This window comes from Callithrix jacchus, chromosome 15 (assembly GCF_049354715.1).
Source record: "Callithrix jacchus isolate 240 chromosome 15, calJac240_pri, whole genome shotgun sequence".
Lineage (NCBI taxonomy): Eukaryota > Metazoa > Chordata > Mammalia > Primates > Cebidae > Callithrix > Callithrix jacchus.
Window position 1 is genome coordinate 69134364 of NC_133516.1, and position 24507 is coordinate 69158870.

At 43.3% G+C, this 24507-nt stretch overlaps 2 protein-coding genes across 4 annotated transcripts in view; one reads left to right on the forward strand and one right to left on the reverse strand.

Annotated features, from left to right (window-relative positions):
- LOC144579583 (uncharacterized) overlaps positions 1 to 23602 on the reverse strand; it is a 36270-nt gene extending 12668 nt beyond the window's left edge. For both annotated transcript variants that reach the window (XM_078351670.1, XM_078351669.1), the window contains exon 1: positions 23120 to 23602. In XM_078351670.1, coding sequence (XP_078207796.1) covers positions 23120 to 23436 — 317 coding nt within the window. In that variant the 5' untranslated portion in view covers positions 23437 to 23602. The remainder of the gene's footprint in view (positions 1 to 23119) is intronic.
- The window catches only part of SYN2 (synapsin II), a 202975-nt gene continuing 201898 nt past the window's right edge, over positions 23431 to 24507 (forward strand). The window contains exon 1 of one of the 2 annotated variants that reach the window (XM_054245944.2): positions 23431 to 24043. In XM_054245944.2, the coding sequence (XP_054101919.1) occupies positions 23435 to 24043 (609 nt within the window). In that variant the 5' untranslated portion in view covers positions 23431 to 23434. The remainder of the gene's footprint in view (positions 24044 to 24507) is intronic. The other variant, XM_035273675.3, reaches the window with a different exon arrangement.

The window sequence follows — 24507 nt, forward strand, 5'->3', positions numbered from 1 at the left end:
AGTTGCCACCAAGAGCAGGGAACTAGGGTTAGAAAATAAGCAGGAACACAGGGAATGTAAACAGCCAGAATCACAGGTAAAAACCAAGCTCAGAACCAGACTGAGGATACCACCACTCTCATTGCTCCACACTGGATGTTCTGGTTTGGATGGCCCACACCTCCAGCCCTGCATACCTCTGTCACTTCTGTCCCTAGAAATAGGGTCAACACCCAATTTGGGTGTTGGACTGCTCCTCTGTTTGTTTCTTTTCATCATCAACTCCAGATTCAAAATCTCAAGAGGATGCAGCAGCTTGGCCAAACCAAGGTTATGTGTAAAGGCTCTGGTTGCCAAAGGGTCTGACAAAGAGAGCATCTGTAGGCTTTTCAGTCCTGTGTGGGAGGAGGCCAGCTTTGCCTTCCATCAAGAGTTGGACAGGCATTTCCCTAACTAGGGAGGATGCCAACCAAACCACCACTCCAAAGCAATGAAAACCCAAATCAACAGCAACAGAAACAAAAACAACTGCTATTATTACTGCTAGTGAAAAAAATGTCCACTCCAGGGACTGCTGAAGGGTTTTAAGCTGGAAAGTGATATTGTCAAATGCACTTTAGAAAGATTCTTTTGTTGGCAAACTATTGATTGGATTGGAAGAAGGCTAGGCTGTAGGCAGGAAAATAAAGGAGAGCTGCATTGGTCATCACCTGGGAGCTTGTTAGAACTGACATGGTTTAGGGCAGCATATTTGAGATTTTAAGGTACATATGAATCACCTCCAGAGAACTTGATAAAACACAAATTCTGATTCAGTACGTTTGGGAAAGAGCCTGCAACTTTGCATTTCTAACAACTTATTAGTTAATGTCAGTGCTGCTGGCCCATGGATCACATTTCAAGGAGCAAGGATTTAGGTGAGACAGGAGAAATGCTTGACCTAGGTTAGGGAGGCCATAGGATGGAGAGATTGCAGATTCCAGTGTTACTAAGGAAGTGGAACTAACAAGACTAGGTGATGGCTCCAGTGTGTTGTGATTCACAGAGAAATCAAAGATACCTTCTAGTCAACTGGTTTGGGTAACTAGATGGCAGAGTTTGGGAAATTTTTTTCTTTTGCCAATCTGTATTTTTGATTTAAAAAATCTGCGTTTACTTGTACATTAAAGAAAGGGAATACAAAAGAAATCAATGACACCTCAAGGAGCTCAGGTGAATAAAGGGATGTTTCAAAACATGATAAACATTTTAACTTTTGGTGAACAAAACATATCATTTTAATATAGTTTCTTGGGTGTGATTTGCACCAACTGTGAGGGGGACTAGAATTGCCATTAACTAGAATCCAACTTTATTACTAAGAAGGCTTAGTAAAATGTGGTATTTTTTCTCTTTGTTAATTTCAGAACTAATTATGTTATAATGCTGACCAGGTGTGACATACTGATTTCTCTTTAAAAATACTTTCCAGAGAGCTGATTACAAAAACTACAGCTTGCAGATAATATGTTTCTTTCAATACTGAGCCCAATTAATTTCAGTGACTCATAAACGCTAGGGTGAAAAATTAGAATATTAAAGCTCCATTTGTTTAAGAAAGAAATCATTTTCCTTCTTCATAATAGACTTCCTATTGCTTTGGACATAAATTTCTCTCCGAAGTTAGGTTAGAGAATCCAGCAACACAATTGAAAGGTTCATCCCCCAACTTTATTGAAAGAATATTCATCCGACAGATGACAGGCTGCTGCTTGAGGAAGAGTTGATCACCTTTTAACTGAAGGATGATTATAACTAATACTTATTAAGCCCTTTCATGCAACATACATCTTGTTGAATTTCTCACAACACTCCAAGGTAGGGGCTTGTAATACCCATTATACAGATGAGGAAGATAAGACTTGTGAGGTTCAGTGACTCGCCAAGTTCCCCCCTGCCACCCCAATGGTGAATGAGTGACAGAGAAGGTATCCTAATCTAGGTTTGATTGCTTGCAGAGTCATCTCCCTTAAAAATCCATCACTGAATTCTACCAATGTTAAGCATGAAACCCTAAGGTACAACCTCTAATACTTACATATGAGAAAAACAAAGTTCAGATGATTCCTGGGCCAGTGTGATTTCTGATGCACTGTACTGCCTCTTACTGAAACTGGCCCAAATCTATAAAGCTGGTGAAATTGATCTGATTCATAATATATATAGGTGGTTCCTTGTTGGAATGACTTTGTGTGCCCTGGGAAGACTGTTTTATTAAGATATTATTTTCACCATTAGATAGTTTCTCAAATTCTACCATTAAATATTAATTCCTCTAACTTAAGCCACTCATATTGCCTTGTTAAAATGTAGTTGCTCAAGCATTTCAAAGTGGATATATGCACCCTTTTCTGAAAGTACGTTTTAATTGGAGAGAGGGAATGAGGCCAGAGAACAGAAGCAGGTTGAGATGAGTCTTAGGGCAACAGGAAGAGGAAAAAGGTAAAATAAAAAAGTGGGATGGGTGGGGGTAGGGAAATCTAAGAACCTCAATGACAAACCATCTCTTTAACTACTTTGCTGAAGAACTGATTTAGACTAAAGGGAGACTCTTGGGGTTAATGATAAACTTTTGTTTTGAATAGAGCAAAAGATGACATCAACTAGACCTAATTTTTCTCCTTAAGAACATCTACAAATACAATGTAGATTTGGAGAAAAGCTACAAACAGCTTGGAGAATAAGCCCTGAATCTGTCACCTCCTTGTTCTGTAACCTCAAGCAAGTCACTTTTCCTCCACTGAGCCTTAGCTTTTAACATAAGCTGCTATCAGATGGGGCAAGACAGGAAGAGCCAGAACTAAGAATCGACTTGGTTGCTGGGCAGATGATATTTTTGAAATTCTCTAATTCTAACATTAAATCCTCCTAGAGCTTATCCATGCTGGACATGCTTCAAACTGATTGACATTAAATGTCCTTCCAGAGACATCTCAACCTCCAGTGGCTTCTCTGATTCACATCCCCTCTTGTTAGTCACTACAGGATGATCATTAGTGAGCAGCCTCAGTTGTCCTTGTTAGCATTCTTGTTTGGCAGGAGAGGTCTCTGCCACATTCTTTCTTCTAAAGGGGTCCTTTCCCACTTCTGGATGAAGCAGAAGGAGAAAAAAACAGTTTACATAATGGTGTGATTGCACTGATGCCTCAAACTCATTTTTTTCTCCAATTACCACATTTTCTGACAGCTAGCTTAGAAGTTGTTACCAAATTTTTTTTTCAGCCAGAGAGCTTTCATTTATAGATCCAAGCTTATCAGAGCATAACTTTAAAGAATACATTGAAACAGAACTTCAGGTTTTAAAACAGAGAAAAACGAGTGCTTTTTCACTGATGACACAAATTGGGAAGAGGGCGATTTCTCCTCTGTGAAAACTAGTAAAAGATGTTAATGTTTGGGAATTTCCTCAATTATCTTATGGGTGAAATCCTTCTTAAAGCAACTTACTTAGATTGTGGCTCAGCCTGGGGAGCAGCAACAGACCTATCCACTCAGGTGACCACAGAGAAAAACCTGAGAAAATGGGAAGGGCCCTGACCACTAGCAGGCACTTGTGTTGTTGGTAAAACCTAGGGTTTGACACAATCCCTCAAACTTTGGAGACATCCCCTTATCATTTTATGACCACAATGGGATAGAAGAATTAAGTTGATTAAATAAAAACTGCAGAAAAGCAGTCTTCTACTATGAGAAGAACATGGGTTTAATAGTCAAAAAGGCCTGGGCGAGTGCAATATGAAAAGCTTTCCTCCTGGCCCTGAGAAACTGAAACATAGGAGTTAGGGCGCATCTTGAAAGGATCACAGAATCCATCACTTCAGCCCTGCTCTGTGTGAATAAGCTAGGAAAGGTGATGCAGCAGGGGCAGGACTGGGAGGAAATGTCAACTTGGAGTCAATGGGACATTTGGGGATCTTGTCTTATAGAGTCCCAACTAATTTTTAAATATTTTGGAGAGGCGGGGTCTGGCTTTGTTGTTCAGGCTGGTCTTGAACTCCTAGCTTCAAGTGATCCTTCCACCTCATCCTCCCAAAGTGTTAGGGTTATAGGCATGAACCACTGTGCCTGGCCTCAATTGGCAATTGTTATAGGGAACAGCCATGTCAGTCTCATTTGTCTATGTATTCCTAGTACATAGGTCCTGTTAGTTGACATGATTTGAATTCCCTGACCAAAAATATTTCCCCTAATAGCTGGTGACAATGCTAAAATTTCACCATTCATTTTTTTTTCCTTTAGGTCTATCTTTATCAGGATTCTTTGGAGGGCAAATGACAGAAACCCACCTTTTACCAGTGTGAGTGAAAAGAGGAATTCATTGGCTCAGCAAGGAAAATGTGAACAGCTAAACCACACAACAGGCAGGCAAAACTGGATTTCAGGAAGAAGTGGTATTCGGGGTTTGGTGCCAGGATTCTTTTTCTATCCTTTTGCTCTGTATGTTGATGTCATTCTTGTGGCAGGCTAGCTTTCCCCCTGCATGGCAGTGTAGGAGGCTATGTAAATGTATCACTCAGGTCTCCTTGAGGTGGCCATTAGAATGTGCCTGAGGGAACTGCAGCTACCAGAGTTTCATGGACCTCCTTCCCCAGCTGCTGAAATTCATTGCCTGTTTTTGTGCTGATGCTTTCCATGTGCTGCTCCCAGCCAGTGACTGTGTGTGTCAGAAATAGGAAGGCAGGCCCATTACTGGAAGACCCGGAACCCCCTCAAGACTGATTTTGGCTTGAGGACTCCCCAGTAGCATTGTTGGGCCTTGCTTGGACCACATGGTAGTACAGGATGCTCCTTCTCACTTTCTTTCACCTGGGGTTTAACTTGCATTGCAGTCCAACGGTTCTCCCATCCTTCTCTGACTCCTTTCCCCATTTTCTCTCCACCTAATAGCATCTTTCTACACTGAATTCTGTCTTGATGTCTGCTTCTTGGATGACTGGACCACTAGACTCCTTTAAGAGAGCCTGTTATGGGGAGCAGAGTGGGCTGAAAGGCCTACCTGTACCCCACTGGATTCACACTAGCATTTTGTTGAGGACACATTTCCCCTACACTGTTTCTGACTAATGACTATATGCTGTGGGTCTATTGCTGATCTAGTCCTCTAATTCACATTATGTAAAAGATGGGTCTTGCTATGTTGCCCAGGCTGGTCTTGAACTTCTGGGCTCAAGTGATTCTCTGGTATCAACCTCCCAAGGAGCTGGGACCATAGGCACACACCACCAAGGCTGGCTGAATGGACAACGCTGGCTTGGCAATTTTCCAAGACCCGGCTAACACTTTCTTAAAACTATGCTGCAGTCTGAGGCTCTTCCTAACCAATATTCCTTCCTTTCCCCTCTCATTTCAGGTGTCAGAGCTGCATCACAGTTTGAGGCTCTCTCCCTGCCTTTCTCCTGCCTCTTCCCCTTTACCCTTTGAAGGTGTTTCCCTAAGAAATCTTTATGTCTAACACCACCTTGGCACCTGTTCCTCTAAAGACCTGAACTAGCTGGGCACAGTGGCTCATGCCTGTAATCCCAATACTTTGGGAGGCCGAGGTAGAAGGACTGCTTGAGCCCAGGCGTTTGAAACAAGTCTGGGCAATATAGTGAGATTCTGTCTCTACAAAAAAATAAAAACTTAGTTGGGTGTGGTGGTGCACATCTGTGGACCCAGCTACTCAGGAGGCTGATGCATTGGGATCACTTGAGCCTGGCAGATTAAGGCTACAGTGAGCCATGATCATGCCATTGCATTATAGTCTGAGTGACAGAGTGAGACCTTGTCTCAAAACAAATAATTAATAAAGATCAAAACAAATTAATAAAATTAATAAAATAAAAATTAAAAGAGTCATGACCCAGCTGAGATGGAGGCAAAGGAAACCAAATAATAAAACAAAGACCTGACCCAACACAGGTGGTTAAAAAGGGTTGTGAATAAGTCTTGTATTTTTACCTTATAGCTCCCCCAACCATAACAACAAATTATTATTCTTTATATATATACATAACAGATGTACATATTTTCCTAATTATTATTCTTTATTTTAGTTTTCTTTTTAAAAAATTCTCAAGGAAAGACTGATTATGTTGGGCTGGATCAGGTGAACCAACTAACTGTTATCAAGATAGCGAGTCACATCAAAGCATGGCAGCTGGCAGATTGGGAGGCTGAGGTGGGAGGATCACTTGAGCCCAGGAGTTTGAGGCTGGGATGAGTAACATAGTGAGACTCTGTCTCTACAAAAAATACAAAACTTAGCTGGGCGTGGTGGTACCTTCCTGTAGTCCCAGCTGCTCAGGAGGGTGAGATGAAAGGATCAATTGAATCCAGGATGTTGAGGCTGCAGTGAGCTGAAATCACACCATTGCACTTAGGTCTGGGTGACAGAGTGAGACTGTCTGAAAAAATGGAAGACACAAAATAAAACAAACAAAACACAAAACACAGCAGCCATGTGAATGCAGTATAAGAGAAACCATCCAAGAAAAGATTGGGGAAAGGGATGCTAGACAATATAATAAAAAATTTCCACAAGGTCTTGCAGGCATTGCTGGCTCTCAGAACTCCTTGGAAAACCCACAGCCTTAGGATGATGGGGAAAATCATTCTTTAACCTTCTCAGCTGGTGTCTTAAGGGTACTGACGGTTGTCAAGTCAGAGCAAAGCATCGTGAATAGTGCCATATGGGGCAGCAGCATCAACTCTGGATTAGGGGCCCTGAAATGAGAATGCGAAAGCAGTAGAGGCAAACTTGTATCTTCTCCACAATTCTGTTGGGGACAAGCCTTATCGGAGTCCTCCTTAATGGGGAGCAAAGATATAGTGCCTAACTTTTACAATGGTTATGCAAATCAAAAATTATTCAGGAGAGCTGAGATCCAAATATTAAGAGGAGAGACAAGATACAACAATTTAGAAGGAGCTAGAAGTAGAGCTCAAAGTCAGGGAATGGAGTCAGGAGTTCAGACCAGGGAGATAGGATCGACTGGGATAGTTTAGGATCAGATAGTAGCAGCGATCCACTGGCCTTGAGGAATCGCTCTGGGTATCAGCTACCATTTATAATTGGCTTTTAAGGTCTGGCAGGAATTTGATGAGTCAGTGGAAAGGTCATGTTGACAGGACAAAGGGTGGAACAGCCATGGCATAGTGCAAAATACACACACTGAGCTCTTACTGCAAGCTGAACTGAGCCACAATTATAGATTAGTATATTTGGAACCTTAATGGAACTTTCCAGAAGTCAGGGCAGAAGAGCCCTGTGAAAGTCAACAAAAATCTGCTAATTCTTCAGTAGCAGAGGCTTTGGGAAATAAAGAGAATGACTGCAAAAGAGGATTTGAGGTGTCTATTTCTCACGGATCTTCGGAGATAAAGGCTTTGTCACTGCCAGACAGGAGGTGCAGACGTAGCCTCACAGTAAAGCTGGGGAGTCAGAGGTCTAGGACCCTATGATTATCCTGCATAGTCACTAAACTACCAGGCCCACTCTCTTCTGAGCACATTCAAGGTGCCCTTCATGTGCCAAAAATTGTGCTAAGCACTTTTCATGTATCACTTCTTTTGGTCTCAGAAAACCCTATGAAGTCATTACAATGATTATTCCCCATTTCACAGATAAGGACACTGAGGATCATAGAAGTGAAAGCAATTACCAAGATCACATGGCTAGCACAAAGTGGAACTTGAACCCAAAGCCTGTGTGAATTACTCCATTGACATGCTCCCCACCCTGCTTCTAACTCTTTTAACTCTCTCAGTTACCATCTTTTATTACTTGCTTTTCCACATATGCCTTAGATGCCCACAGCTATCATTTCAGGTAGTACCCTGTCTTTTACTATTATTAAAAATCAATTTCGTTTGTTCTTTTTTACTGAGCTTGTATCTCTGTGTGTACGTGTGTGTGTTTTAACCTGGGAAGTATAGGCAAATGATACAAAGTTTAGAAATTCAAAAGAGCATATGGAAATTTCCCTTAGTCATCCAGTTCTCCCATTATGTGTGATTTAGAAGCCATTTGTATTTCCTTCTTTCGTGTCCATTACCTATTTTGTTATAACATTGTTGGTATTAAGTTTAGCCTAAGGCTACCTTCTTACATATTCTAAATGTGCCCTAAAGGTTTCTCCACACATAGGGAACTGTAGCCTAATGTGATGTGTAAACAGACTGGAACCTACTCGTGGAACAAGTAGCCCAGTCTCTGCCAATCAAAGCGGCTGAGCTTCAGCCAATCACAGGCAGCCAACTGTTCAAACTGAGTTTAAATAAGGCAAACACCCACCCATACCCAATCCAGCTGTTTTCCCACCTCGCTTCTCTTTGCTGTACTAATTCATGTTCCTTTTTCTGTTCATAAGTATTATCTGACCAGTGGCACCCCCGGAGTCACTCTGCACCTATTCTGGTTCTAGGTGCTACCCAATTTGCCATTCTTTGTTCAATTAGACGGTTTAATTTGTCTAAGTTTAATTTGTTAACCTTTAATTTAACTCTATTAAATTTAACTTGTTTTTCATTTTGTTTTAACACTGTTTTTCCTTTTTATGTAGAAATGTAGAAGCTTTTAATGTATCAAGGATATATTTAAAAATACATCCTTTGTCCTATGCCTGTGGTATAGATTGCAAATATTTTTCCTATTTTGTCTTTTGCCTTTGGATTTGTGAAGGTTTTTTTTCCGTGGAGAAATATTATGGCAGTCAAATTGATAAATTTTTAAATTTCATGACTTCTGTGATGTTATTCTTAGACAGCTATTCCTTATTCCGAGATTATAAAACAAAATTCCTTACATTTTCCTCAATTATTTTGGTTTTGATCCATCTGGAATTTTTTTTAATGTAATGTGTGAGATATGGACATAACAAGTTTTTCCCATGGTAACTATTCAATTATTCCAATGTTTATTGAATAATTTTGTTCCCCACTGATTTGAAATGCCACATTTATTCTATAGTAGATTTCTGGATACATTCAGGTTTATTTCTGAGCTTTCCACTTATTGATCTGTTTCTTGATGCACAAGTATACTTTAAATTACTGCAGCTTAATACCAGTTTTAATACTGGTGAAGCCAGAAACTCTCTTTGTACTGTTCCTTTTCAGATTCTCCTTTCTACTTCCAGTTCTTTATTTTTCTGTATGGATTTCAGAGTCAATTTGCCTAGTTTTCCCCAACCCCTCCCCCTACAAAGAAAATCTATTTTTTTTCTTTTTAAATTGCCAGATTAATTTAGGGAGAAATGACATCTTTATGATGTTGTCTTTCTATCCAAAAACATGATATACATTTTTTTGTTCATTTTCCTTGGTGTCCTTTAGTAATGTTAATTTTTTTCAAAAAGAATTTGCACACATCTTGTTAAGTTTATTGATGGATAATTCATCTTTTAAAATTGCTATTATAAAGAATTTTTTCTCTCCCTCATATTTCCTAATTGGATGTTGTTTTGGCAACAAATTTACAGTCTTCATTCTGGCTGCATTGCCTCAGGCTATCTTGGGAAACTTCACATCTGATTTGACTTGGGTGTCAGTTCCTGTCCCCAGCTTGCAGGCAAAGACCAGACTCTTTGAAACAGAGATGCTCTATCTATACCAGGGCACCTCTAAGATGGTGCCATGAATACTAAGACAGGTTGCTGATGTTATGTCTATTATAAACAACTACAAAACTACAAATCTGTATGCATCTAATGCCTTTTCATCTACTGCGAGGTGTCCACAGCAGGGCAGAAGATGGCATATTAAATCTTATGTTGCTTCAATATGAGACTCTTTGGATAGACTAATCTCTGATGCCCTGACAATTGATGGCCTTGAGGAAATTCAGGTAGCATTCAGTATTATACTTTCTAAAGATGTGGCACTATTTTCTCCTAAATTCATGAAAGGTAATGAGATATCCAGTGTCCTCCCAGAAAAATGGGATGTTGGCCCCCAAAGAAAACCCCTTTAACTGCTTCTACAGCTAGTACCAGGATTAATGTTTGTTAGCATTCTCAACCATCATTTATATTTAATGAGCACTTGCTATCTATGTGCCAACCTGTGCTGAGAGCTAGGACACAAAAACGATAAAGTCATACTTCCTGCCCTAGAGGAGCTCATGGTCCAGTGAGGCAAACAGAAAGTCACTACAATGTACTAGGATAGAATTGTGTTCAACATGCTCTGGGGATGTACAGAAGGGGGCTGTGAAATTTGTTTGGGATTAGAAGTATTGACTTTTAAGCTGGGCCTTAAAAGATGGGGTGAGGGGGGGTGTTAGCTAGATTAGCAAGAGTAGCAGATGGTACTAATGCCCTGTAACTCTCTAGTTGAGAACTTAATGTGGTGCAGGGATGTGCCTGGCTCTTGCACAGGGCAGCTTCTGAGGGACTTAATGTTTCCAAGAGCACTTCTCAAGCAATCTTGAATGAGATTTGGTGGATAAATGCCTTTGCTTTTTCATTCCTTGTTGGACTATCTCCAAGATGTGTCCTACAAAATCTACCAAGGTTCTCAGTTGGGGATTGGACCCCAATTGCCCAACGTGGTCACCGGCTCACTAAGGCACCTTTTCCTGGTTTTCTTTCCTTCCCTGTCTCACCTGTCCATGATCCCAGTGGCACTTTTGGGGATTGCCTCTTAAGCAAACAATAGATATATCTCAGAGGTATTGTGGGTTCTGTTTCAGACCACTGCAATAAAGTGAGTCACATGAATTTTTCGGTGTCCCAGTGCATGTAAAAGTTATGTTTACATTATACTGTAGTCTGTTAAGGTGCAATAGAATTATGTCTAAAAAATAATGTATATACTTTAATTTTAAAATATTGCTAAAAATGTTAATGATTATCTGAGACTTAGCAAGTTGTAATCTTGTGGTGGAGGGTATTGCCTCCACATTGACGGCAGCTGACTGATCAAGGTGGTGGTTACTGAAGGTTGGGGTGGCTGTGGCAACAATGACATTTGCCACATCAATTGACTCTTCCTTCACAAAAGATTTCTCTGTAGCATGTGATGCTGTTTGATAGCATTTTACCCACAGTAGAACTTCTTTCAAAATGGAAACAATCTTCTCATACCCTGCTGCTGCTTCATCAATTAAGTTTAATATTCTAAATTCTTTGTGACCATTTCAACAATGTTCACAGCCTTTTCACCAGTAGATTCCATTTCAAGAAACCACTCTCTTTGCTTATCCATAAAAAGCAACTCCTCATCCATTCAAGTTGGATCACGAGATTACAGCAATTTACTCACATCTTCAGGCTCTACTTCTAATTCTAGCTCTCTTGCTATTTCCACCACATCTGCAGTTAATTCCTCCACTGAAGCCTTGAAGCCTTCAAAGTCATCCATGAAGACTGGAATCAGCTTCTTCCAAACTCCTGTTAATGTTGACGTTTTAATCTCCCATTAATCATGAATGTTTTTAATGGCATCTAGAATGATGAATCCTTTCCAGAAGGTGTTCAATTTACTTTGCCCAGGTCCATCAGAGAAGTCACTGTCTACGGCAGGTAGAGTCTTACAAAATGTGTTTCTTAAATAGTAATACTTGAAAGTCAAAATTACTCCTTGATCCATGGACTGCAAAAGGGACATTGTGTTAGCAGGTTTGAAAACAGTATTAATCTCCTTGTACATCTCCATTGTAGCTCTTACATGGCCAGGTGCATTGTCAATTAGCAGTAATATTGTGAAAGAAATAACTTTTTTTTCTGAGTGTTAGGTGTCAACAGTGAGCTTAAAATATTCGGCACCTCATGCTGTAAACAAATGTGCTATCATCCAGGCAGTGGTGTTCCATTTGCAGAGCACAGAGAGTAGATTTAGTATGATTATTAAGGGCCCTGGGATTTTTGGAATGGTCAATGAGCATTGGCTTTAACATAACATCACCAGCTGCATTCTTCCTGGACACCAGAGTCAACCTTTGAAACTTTAGAGCCAGGTATGGACTTCTCTCTAACTATGAAAGTGCTAGATGGCATCTTCTTCCAGTAGAAGGCTGTTTTGTCTACATTAAAGATCTTTTATTTAGTGTGGCCACCTCCATCAATGATCTTAGCTGGACTGTTTGGATAACTTGCTGTAGCTTGTACATCAAAATTTGCCACTTCACTTTGGCTTCTTTCCTTAAATCTCATGAACCAACCTCAGGTAGCTTCCAACTTATCTTCTGCTGCTTCTTCACCTCTCTCAGCCTTCATAGAATTGAAGATAGGATTTTACTCTGGACTAGGCTTTGGTTTAAGGAAATGTTGTGGCTAGTTTGATCTTCCATCCAGATCACTTAAATATTCTTCATATCAGCAATAAGTTTGTCTCACTTTCTTACCATTCTTATATGCATGTGAGTAGCACTTTTAATTTCCTTCTAGAACTTTTCCTTTGCATTAACAACTTGGCTATTTGGCGGGAGAAGTCTAGCTTTTGACATGTCTCAGCTTTTGACATGCCATCCTCACTAAGCCTAATCATTTCTAGCTTTTGATTTAAAGTGAGAAATTTATGCTCCTTCTTTCACTTCAACTCTTAGAGATCATTGTAGGGTTATTTATCAACCTAATTTCAATATTGCTGTGTCTCAGGGAATAGAGAGGCCTGAGGAGAGGGAGAGAGATGGGCTAAGAAGGAATGGTTAGTGGAGCAGTCAGAAGACACACAACATTTATTGATTAAATTCATCTTCTTATATGGGTGCAGTTTGTGGTGCCCCAAAACAACTGCAATAGTAACATCAAAGATCACTGATGGAGGCACATGTTCTCAGGACCTCCTGAACTGTGGAATGTATTTTTTAAAAAAGATCACTGATCACAGATCACCATAACAGATATAATAACAATGAAAAAGTTTGAAATAGTGTGAGAATTACCAAAATGTGACACAGAGACATGAAGTGAGCACATGCTGTTGGAAAAATGGCACCAATAGACTTGCTCAACACAGGGTTGCCATAAAACCTTCAATTAATAAAAAATGCGATATCTGCAAAGCACAATACAGTGAAGCACATAAAACAAGGTATGTCTGTGTTTGCACTCAAATCCTGGTCTTAGAGTCTGCTTCTGGGAAACTGAATCTGACAGCAGGGCATGGACAGAGTGCATATCAGGAAGAGGGAAGAGCATCCGTGAAGGCACAGACGTCTGACAGAGGCCGCCTTGTTTGGGGACTAGAAAGAAGGTGAATATGGCTGAAGAGCAGTTCAAGGAAGGCCAGGGGATGAGCTAGAAAGGTAGTATGGAGAATCATGAATGCCTTGCTAAGAAGTGGCATTTTTCTCTATGGAGGTTGGTGGGATTAGAATAGACTTTTTAAAAGTCCCTCACATGGTTCAGTAGTGGCAGGAGCACTGTCTGGAGAGTCAGGACAAAGAACTTCTTTTCCCTGCTGTTTTTGACCAAGGCTTGGAGCTCCAATTTCCAGTTCTGTGGAGCTCTGGGGCTCAGGCTCACACCTGGGCGAGCTACCTGCCTTCCTGCTGCGTCTGCAGCTGCCTTCATCACCTGCTAGGCTGAGCAGTTGCTGGGGCTGCAGTTGCTGTTGCTGGAGGTGGGCGGAGCTCGGTCAGCCAACAGCTTGCACACACTGTTACCAGGTCTGGGGCTGTACTCTATCCCCATCAGCTGCACAGACGGAATTTTCCTTTCTGCAGCTGTGCCTTACCACTCATCACTTGCCTGTCCCCACGTGGGGTGTGGGGCTCATCTGAGGCTTCCCATTCAGGCGGCCATTGATATTCCTGTCTTGTTGGCTGCTGTCGATGGAGAAATTGGGAGGTATTTGCAGAGGAAGGCGGGCAAGAACCAGGTGCTTTTCTGTCTGCCTGGATACAGAGAGGTGATATATTTTTGGAGCAGGTTTTCCTGTGTCTTGTTTTTTCCTTCTGCCTTTTTTTCCCCACTTTTATTCTGTCTTCTCCTTTTCTTTTCTTTCTCTCTTTCTTCCTCCCACCATACCCTGGACTAGGCATTCAAGATTCTGGGATGATTCAGACAGTATCTCTGACCTCAGAAAGAGCCCAATTTGGTGGGGGAAACAGAACATGACCCAACAGTCACAACATTGCATGCTGAGTAGTATGATTGAGTTATTTATGTTGAATGAAGGAAAAAAAAAAAGAACGAATGTCAGGGCCAGAGGAGGGAGGCAGTCAGGAGGGCTTCCCAGAGGTAATGGTGTCTGAGCTGCATTTGGGAGGATGAATTAAAATCATGAGCACCTGCTAATTGTCAAGCACCGTGCTAGGCCCTTTGAACTCAAATCCTTATGACAACACTGTGAAGTGGACAGCCCTGTTTTACAGAGGAGGGAAAAAACCCCAGGGAAATGAGATGAATTTCCTGAGAGTGTAAAGCTGTGGGTGGTACAATCAGGATTCCAAAACAGCTCTGTGGTTGTTCCATTGCACCATGCTGCAAGTCAAGGGAAGGTTACCCCAAGCAGAAGGAAGAGCCTGGGCAAAGGTGTGGAGGTAGGCTAGAGATGACATAGGGGCTGATTTTCTGGAACCCTTGGCTGTCATGCTCTCTCATCTCCAGCACTTTCCAAGTGCTCACTATGGCCTGTTGGAAAAGCAAGTTGCCAGAGAGTGTTCAACTATTCCTCTTAAACTTGAGAATTAGAGTTTGAATCTCAGCTGTATTGTCATTGGCTGTGTGGTCTTGTTTCCTCATTTGTTTAAATGACAGTATGATCCATACCTTGTATAAATGATGTAAGAATGCAAGGCAATATATGCATTCATCATTATTATTGATCTGTTCAAGGTGACTTTAGGATTCCCAGGATGGGTTCATGATGGAGGGGTTGGCTGAATCATTAGGCAAGGAGACTTTTAGATAATTGGATGGGGGATGCCTTCTATCCGCCAAGAAATGAGGGTGCTGGCAGACAGCCTACTGCCAGCCTGCTTCAAATGGACCAGATGCTATTTTGGAGATGAAAAAAGACATTATCTTGACACTGGCAGTGCAAGGAGAAGATAAAAATTAGGATACAGGAATACTGATTCACTTCTTATCAGAGGGCAGGAACAGAGGGCAGGCAAGCCAGTCAGGTATCTCCAGCACTCCTGCATGCTGGCAGATCCTGCAAACATGCAGGTGAAGTGGAAGGGATGGCAGAAAGTGCTTATAGGCTCCCTGGCAGAATCATACTCATTGAGACAACAGTCAGGTTTGAGACCTTGGACTACGACTCTGTTTTCTGAGATTCCTGGAGCTGGCTGTTTTCAAGAGAAGAAATGGGGCCATCTTCTCAGAGCTAGCCCTGGTGCTAAGGAACCTTTCTCTGGGGACACCAGTGCACGAACTCATACAATGTGGTGTCGTGGGGGTGGTTGTGAGGAAAATTTCTTCTCAATGTACAGATATGGTAAGGGCAAGGTTAGGATTTGTTCATTTCTATTTTTCAACTTACTAACAGGTTGCCCATCCTTCTCTACTGCAAATTTGGCAAAATGTTGCCTATGTCATAGGGCTGTTGCCAGAATTAGATGAGAGAGCAAATGTGTAGCACATGTCAGTGCTTAGCACATAGAGGATGCTCAATAACAGTGGTTATTACCATGATCTTATGCCATCTCACCAGTACAGAGGAAGGCATCTCTTTTAAAAAAAAAAAAAACAAATCCTCAGATTCCCAGGAGAGATGCTATACTTATACCTTCACGACAAAATCTTCACATAGAATCTCATAGGTCATCTTAACCTTTTTTTTTTTTTTTTTTCTGAGAAGAGATCTCACTTTTGTCACCCAGGCTGGAGTACAGGGGCACGATCACAGTTCACTGCAGCCTTGACCTCTCAGGCTCAAGTGATCCTCCCACCTAAGCCTCCTGAGTAGCTGGGACCAACCTCTTCATTTTATATATGAGGAAATTGAGACTCAAAAGAAAATATTCTCCAGAATATTACATATTAGACTATAAGTGATGAACCAGGAATTCAGACATATCTGTTTCCAAATCAGAACATGTTTCATTATCTTTCTTTCTGTAAAGTAACTGCTAGACTCTGTATTGGGCACTATTTTTTTTTTCTGGCCCCCAATTTTTTTTTTTAGTGTACTTTAAGTTCTGGGATACATGTGCAGATCTTGCAGGATTTTTGCATAGGTACACACATGCCATGGTGGTTTGCTGTCTCCATCCTCCTGTCACCTACATGAGGCATTTCTCCCAGTGTTATCCCTCCCCAACCTCCCCTTCCCTGTTGTTCCTCCCCTAGCCCAACATACCTCAGTGTGTGATATTCCCCTCCCTGTGTCCCTGTGTTCTCATTGTTCAACACCCCGCTATGAGTGAGAACATGCAGTGTTTGGTTTTCTGTTCTTGTGTTAGTTTGCTGAGAATGATGGTTTCCAGATTCATCCATGTCCCTACAAAGGACACGAACTCATCATTTTTATGGCTGCATAGTATTCCATGGTGTATATGTGCCACATTTTCTTTGTTCAGTCTATCGTTGATGGGCATTTGGGTTGGTTCCAGGTCTTTGCTATTGTAAACATGGACACTATTTATATATTATCTCATTTAATGATCTGCAACAACTCTGCAAAGAATGACTAATTCCATTTAACAGATAAATAAACCGAGTCTCATTAAAGAAATTGCATGCCAGGCATGGTGACTCACACCTGTAATCCCAGCACTTTGGGAGTCCAAGGAAGGTGGATCATGGGGTCAGGAGTTCGAGACCAGCCTGACCAACATAGTGAAGCCCTGTCTCTACTAAAAATACAAAAATTAGCCAGGCGTGGTGATGCACGCCTATAATCCCAGCTACTTAGGAGGCTGAGGCAAGAGAATCGCTTGAACCCAGGAGGCAGAGGCTGCAGGGAGCCAGGATCATGGCACTGCACTCCAGCCTGGGTGACAGAAAGAGACTGTCTCAAAAAAAAAAAAAAAAAAAGACATTGCATGAGATTTGCTTTGCTAAGTGGCTGAAGCAGGAGATAAACCCACATGGGTCTGACTCTAAAAATTTAATTGGTCCATAACATAGGAATGGCTAGGCAGGACTGAGGGGTCAGGGGCTGCATACTGCCGGTAAATACAGCAGCTCATTCACTCACATCCTGTAAGTATCTCTTCCTACCTAGAAGATACCTCCATTGAATAGAAACTGTACTGGGAGTAGAGGGAAAGGGTTGCCTTCTGAATGGACTTTGTACAGAGGCCCAGCACTGTCTCTGGGGTGGATTGAATGGTAAGTGAAAGGGCTGCTCTTTCACTCATCCTTGAAGTGGTTTGAAGATGCTGCTGAAAAACAACCTCTGATGAATCCTCTGAGTTTCCCAGGTGGAGGAAACCCACTCTGTGTTGCTCACATGTGCATAACAGACATGCTCCTCCATCACATGGCAACAGCCAATACACTCACATCCCGCAAGAGGCCAGAGCTTCTCTGTGGCGAGCTGTGGTCCTAGCTGGGTGGGAGTAGGAGTGGGGTATACTGCTGGAGAGTGGTGTCTTATCAGATTTGTGTGTGTGTGTGTGTGTGTGTGTGTGTGTATGTGTATGTGTGGCAGAGTTTCATTCTTGTTGCCCAGGCTGCAGTGCAATGGCATGATCTTGGCTCACTTCAATCTATGCCACCTGGCTTCAAGCAATTCTCCTGCCTCAGCCTCCTAAAGCAGCTGGGATTACAGGTGCCCACCACCACGTCCAGCTAATTTTTTTGTATTTTTAATAGAGACAGTTTCACCACGTTGGCCAGGCTTGTCTTGAACTCCTGGCCTCAGGTAATCCTCTGCCTCAACATCCCAAAGTGCTGGGATTACAGGTGTAAGCCACTGCCTCTCCTGGCCAACTAGATTCTTTTTGCTAGAGGCTAGCTTGTTTCCTGGGCAGAAATGTTTATGCAAAGGTCCTTGCTAGTGTTTGATGACTGCAGGACTCTGGACAGAGGGAGATGGCAGGAAAGCTTACAAGGAAGGCATGTTAGTTCTCCTACAGCTTCTGACAAATGTGTTTATTAGGCAAGCTGATGATGAATGGCAACTTTCCTAGGGGTCCATACATCCTAATACAAAATCTCATGGGCTTTGCAGACAGCCAGACTTGCCTTTAGCTCTGCAACTTTTTAGTTCTAAGATCTTATATTAGTTGGTGTACCCTCTCTGAGTCTAAATTGCTTCACTGGTAAAAAGATATATGTAACATCTCCTTCATAGTGAATTAAATCAGATGGACAGTTTCTGGCATGTCATCAGCATCTAAGCAGTTGCAGTTTTTACTGTGTCTTAACAATGTCGGAAAAATAGTGACTTGGCAAGGGGACCATTTCTGACTCCCTTAAGTCAGAGTAGACTTGGAATTAGAATTCAAGTCATCCATGGTTCTCTTGGGCACCCCTGTTTCTCTCTCTCTCCTCTCTCTCCAAAACCATCTGTCAGCGTTTGTTCCACAGAGCCTGCCCATGTATTCCCTGGTTCAGCCTGGTGATACCAGGTGTTTGTTTCCCCCTGTGGGGCTCCACCCAGAGAATCTGGCAACACTAGACCTTGGGGATCACCTGGCTCATCTCCCTCTGCTTCATTTTCCAGATCAGATAATAGAAGCTGGGAGAGAAAAGTAAAGTGCCTTGTTCAAGGTCACCCAGGAAGGTAGCAGCCATTCATCGAAGTGGTAGTTTATTTTAGCAAGTATCTTATTTTATTTTAGCAAGTATGACTAAGCCTGAGAGTTCCTGCAAGAGGGTCAAACTCACGCCTTTCTGAGTTCTCTTGGGTGTTTAGTGTTGAGATAAGTGTGTGTGTGTGTAGAATCCTTTCTTGTATTTCAGTTGTAGTGCCAGTGAGCTCTGTGGTTCCCTGGGAGTAGGAAGTAGTAATAGCTAACATTTGCACAGGACTTTACAGCTTATACTCATATACTTGATCTTCTTTAGTCCAATAGTCCTTCAAGGTAGTTTTGATAATTATCATCATTCTTTTACAGATGAAGAAACTAAAGCTAAAAATGACTTGCTCAAAGTCGTACAGTTAACATGAGGCAGATTTAGGGGAAATTAAACTTATATTTGTGTGATTTTATGAGAGGCCCAAGACAGGCAGACACTTTCACTTTCCATTTGCATATGAGGCCTAGACAAGAGCAACTTGTGGAAAATTGCAACGCCAGTTAGTGATGGAGCAGGACTAGGATGCACAATTTCTGAATTCCAGATTCTTTCTACTTCCATCTAGAGCAGGCAAGTCTAAATGGAATCCCTGACCCTGGATAGTGAGCAGGAGCCAAGGATGTCATGGTTTCCTTTCTTGTTTGGGAGGAAACCCAGACAACAAGCATTTTGCCAAGTGGCTCCATGCACCAGGCTTTCCTTTAAGCTAGTTTTTTGAGCTCTGCTTACAGAGACAAAATTGCTCCTTAGTCATGTACCCAGCCTCTCTCTCTCTGTGAGCTATCTCAGCTGCACTGTTGCTCAAGGGAAGAGAGAATTCAGAGAGGTGATAAAGCATTTAAATTGGTTCTTAATTTTAGCAGGATTCTTTCATCTGCAGTTGCCAGATGCTTAATTGTGTTCAAAATTCAGTGGGAAGATAAAGATTACACAAGGAAGGACATCAAAGAATCCTGGGCTTCTAGAACTGGAAGAGACCACTGAGATTCTCCCAGTTGACTTAGTCAGTCACTGAGGGATGAAGAAAGGTGGGAGAGATGTCCTTCACAGATTGCTCTGGGAGAAATGCCTTCTACCTGGAGATAATGGGAAAAGGCTAGTTGGTCTCAAGAGGGAGATAAGGAGAAAATTTCATATTTTATAGACATTTCTGAGTCCAAATCCAGTTCTCCCTTCAAGTCCAGGTAAAAGGTAGGACACAGATAGAGTAATAGTACTATGTTTCACCTGCATCAGGAACCCAGATCCACAGATAAGGATAAGCGAAAGATTGTCATTACAGCCTTTAACAAGACATGATGCACTGCATGTTTCTGCAGCATGCAAAAACACTTCTTGGCAAGGACTCAGTGCAAGCCAGAAGATACTGATTAAAGCAGATATGATTTACAGTTGTAGTAACTAATGAAAACTTCTGATCATACACAACTGATTAACGACCACTTATGCCCAATTATAAGAAAACAGTCTGTTCTTCCGCAAGAATAATATTCTTATTAAAACCTACCAGAAAACAACATAATAAATTCATGGAATATTTGATAAATATTTTTAAATGATCTTGTAGGCCTCCATGGTTTCTATAAAGGACTCTAAAATAACATTTTAGAGAACATTCTGATCTAGCTCCCACAACTGGGTCACTTACTGTGTGTTAGAGGTTTCGTAGATCATTCTGAGAAAATCAGAAAATAGAATCCCTCACCTTGAGGGGCTTGCAATCTAAAAAGAGAAGGTGGATAGACACTAGCAACATAAACATAGACATAAGTACAGCCTCTCAGAGCTACCCCTACAAACACTGGAATGCATACACCAGTGCCATGAAAGGCTCAAGGAAGACAGTGATAAACAACACAGACAAGGTTTTTGCCTTCAAGGAGGAGATTCAAGAAGTTCAAAGGGATAGCCTTTGCTCTGATTATCCCCTTTTATTTTGGTTGCCTTCTCCATCCACTCTTTCCTGCCTGTCTGAATTCCACCCATTTTATAAGGCCTGAGCCTTTCTTTCTCTGTTTAATTTACTGTCCCTGAGATTTCTTCTTCCTCTGGCTCCTTTAACACCCACTCCCTGCTCCACTTTCCGGTCACTCACAGGCTGCTCTGCTATTGCTAGTTATGTGTTCACCTGTTTATGAGCTGTCTTCTTAACAACTTGGGTTTTATTCATTCTTGAATCTTCTTTGCCCTCCCGTCCCTACCATAATGCCTTGCATGTATTAGGCATGAAAACACGTCAGTTAATTGATTGATTTTTAAAATATATGCATGTACTATAAGTTTAATAGTTGGGGAGATTACTTAGTGAAATATTATTTTTAAAAAACCCTATAACCCCCAGATTGAAATGGCACAGTGTCTGAAATCCCTCCATTAGAGATACATGCCTTTGATGGCCCGGCATGGTGGCTCACAGTTGTAATTCCAACACTTTGTGAGACCAAGGTGGGTGGATCATCTGTGGGTCGAGAGTTTGAGACCAGCCTGACCAACATGGAGAAACCCTGTCTCTACTAAAAATACAAAATTAGCCAGGCATGGTGGTGCATGCCTGTAATCCCAGCTATTCGGGAGGCTGAGGCAGGAGATTCACTTGAACCTGGGAGGCAGAGGTTGTGGTGAGCCAAGATCACACCATTGCACTCCAGCCTACGCAACAAGAGCAAAACTCCATCTCAAAAAAAAAAAAAAAAAAAAAGATACATGCCTTTGGAAAAGATTTTTTTGATTCTCTTAAAAATATTTTTGAGAAGGGCAATAATTAAGTTTGTTATGTTATTAGTGAGTTTTCAGTTTTCTTCTCCAATAGACACAAAAACTGAATTGGGTAAGATAACAGTCCACTTCTCAAACAACCGAGTCCTTACTATATGCCAGGTCCTACGTTTGGTAACTAAGACACAATCCTACCCTAGCAAAGCTTACATTCTAATCACCAGAATACTGTATGATAGTTTCTTTGGAGTCTATGACAAAGCCAAGCACAGGATATGAAACACTTAGCCTACCCTGGAGGATTGAGAAAAGGCTTCCTGGAGGAGCCATCAACTTACATACCTTCTTCATGCCTTCTCTACCTGCCTGCCTTCTTCACTTTTCTACTGGTAAACACAGCTTCCTCAAGATCCACCCCAAATGTTACCTCCTCTGAGAGGCCTTTCTAAGCCTCAGAGACAGAATGAGTCCCACCCTCCTTAGTGCTCCTAAACGTCTTTGACCAACTGCATAATAGCATCTCTCACATCTTATTGTGGTTCCTGTGTCTATTCTCCCCTCATCCCCTAGCCCACATAGATCATGAACTTCCAATGGACAAGGGCTACTTCCCATTCATTTCAACCTTTCCAGCTCTAACCACTGTGCCAGGCACATGGTAGATAGGAAGACCACTGCGTTATTGTAGTTGACTGGAGACCTCTCTGATAGCACTGGCTCAGAGCTAGATTGTGTATTTCTAGGCCCTGAGTTGAGTGTCAGTTGGCGTGTAGGAAGCAGGAACTGCCTGCCAATATTAGTGACAAGCCACTCTCTGACTCCATTCAGCCCAGTACATACTTACTGAGAACCAATTTGAAAAACAATTCAGGCACTACTACTGGAATACCTACTGCTGTGTACCAGATGCTTTATATACATTATCTCATTTACTCCATGTAACAACTCTGAAAACGGTTATTTATTTCTTTTTATCAGCTAAGGAGAGAGGCTCACAGGGGTCATTTATCCAGGGTCACATATCACCCAAGGTTGTCTGCTGCAAAGTGTATCTGCTATGTCCTGCTCTAATACAACAGAGGGGAAAGTATATCTAATGAGAGGTGAAAATCAAAGGTCCAAGAGTCATGCAAGATTTAGAGAGTGCATATGGGAAGGTGGCCATCAGAAATGTCTTCACAGAGTTCAAGGTAATGAACAACATGGGAAAAATATATAGAAAGAAAGATCTTGAAGAAATGTCCTTCTTGATATAGCACTGGCTGCACTAGGGAAGAAACACAGCAGGGTTGGGAGATCCTTAGATAACCCTCTTGGAGGTCACCTGGGTGGAGACCGTGTCTCCAGTCTTCTCCTGGTTTCCTCTCACTGGTCAGTGAGGAGGGGGAGAGAAGTACATGCTATTGCTGTGACGCTCAGGAATGAAAACAAACCCCACACCTCCTTCCAAGACAGAGAGGAGAGAATCTGTTCCTCCCTTTTCCTCTCCCTCACCTTGGGGTAGGGAGGATGTCTTCCTCCCTAGAAGAGGTATTTCTTTTTTGTCTCACCATAGGGTGTGTGTGTGTGTGTGTGTGTGTGTGTGTTTGTGTGTGTGTTAGTGAGAGCGGATTATTCCCTTCCCCCTCATCTGGGCGCTGGGGAGATGTCACCTTTCTCTCCAGCGTTGGGAAAGGAGGTGGTTCTTTTCCTCCTCACTACAGGGTGTTCCTGAGAGCGTGCGTGAGTGCGCGCGTGATTGGGATGACTCCTTTCGTTCTCACCTCTGGGTAGGGAGGCTGACACCTCTTATTCTTCCAAAGGGAGTGAGGTTGGTTTCCTTCGCCTCCATCTCAGCTGGGACACGACTCTTTTTCTCTCCAACCAAAAAGATGGCGGGGACTCTGGTTCCTTTTCCCTCTCCTAGGGAGAAGGCCTGGTTCCCACGTCGTCCCCTCATAGTCACGCTCAGGTTACAGGAGGCCTGGCTCGCCCCCTCTTGCAAGCCGGGAGGGTAGCAAGGCGTGCGGCCAGGTGCCCTCCGTGACGGGGGCGGGGCCGTCTCTGCGACGCGGGGCGGGGCTATCTTGACCCCGCCCATGCCCCGCCCGCTCCCTCTCAGCGAGCCTCGCACCGCTCAGCTTGCCAGGTCTAGTCAGCCGCGGCTGTCTGCGGGGTCGGGCTCCCCAGGCAGAACCTCTGTCTCTTCCGCCGCCGCCGCAGCCGCGGCAGCCTCCTCAGCCTCGCCTTCGGCCCTCACCTCACCCTCCCTCCGCGCCTCCAGACCCCGTCGCTCCCCACGCCCCCAGCCCTTCAAGCCAGATGATGAACTTCCTGAGGCGCCGGCTGTCGGACAGCAGCTTCATCGCCAACCTGCCCAACGGCTACATGACGGACCTGCAGCGGCCCGAGCCCCAGCAGCCGCCGCCGCCCCCCGGCCCGGGCGCGGCCTCGGCCTCAGCCTCAGCGGCGCCCCTGGCCGCCTCGCCCGGCCCGGAGCGGAGGCCGCCGCCTGCCTCGGCGCCCGCGCAGCAGCCTGCGCCGCAGCCCGCGCCGACGCCGTCGGTGGGCAGCAGCTTCTTCAGCTCGCTGTCCCAAGCCGTGAAGCAGACTGCTGCCTCGGCGGGCCTGGTGGACGCGCCGGTGCCCGCGCCCGCCGCCAGGAAGGCCAAGGTGCTGCTGGTGGTCGACGAGCCACACGCCGACTGGTATGTGGGGCGCCGCCGCCCTCGGGGGGGTTGGGGTTTGCTGGCAGCCGCAGGCCTGGACAGGACTGCCCCAGGTCACCGAGGAAACGTTTCAGACCAATAAAAAGAAGGGTCCGCGAGGTCCCGCAGGGAGGAGGCGGGGGCTGAGCGCGTGCGTGTTTGCGGGGCGAGGGAGGGCATCGTTCAGCCCTGGAAAGGCGAACCCTAAGCTAAAACACCCCTTGATTGCCTCAGGTCCAGGACACATACACGCAGGAGCTACTTTATGCAACAGGAAAGGCTCTTAGGAAATAGTTTTTTGCGGGGAGGGGACGGGAGCGACTTGTCAACTTAGAGACAAAATCTGAGGTGAAATAGTCCCAGGTGGCCGAAGGAACATTTAGGGCCAGTAAAAAAGGTTCAACTTCATGAAGCACGGAGTGAATTTGGAATGGAAATTGGTATTTTGGAGGGAGAGGATGGTG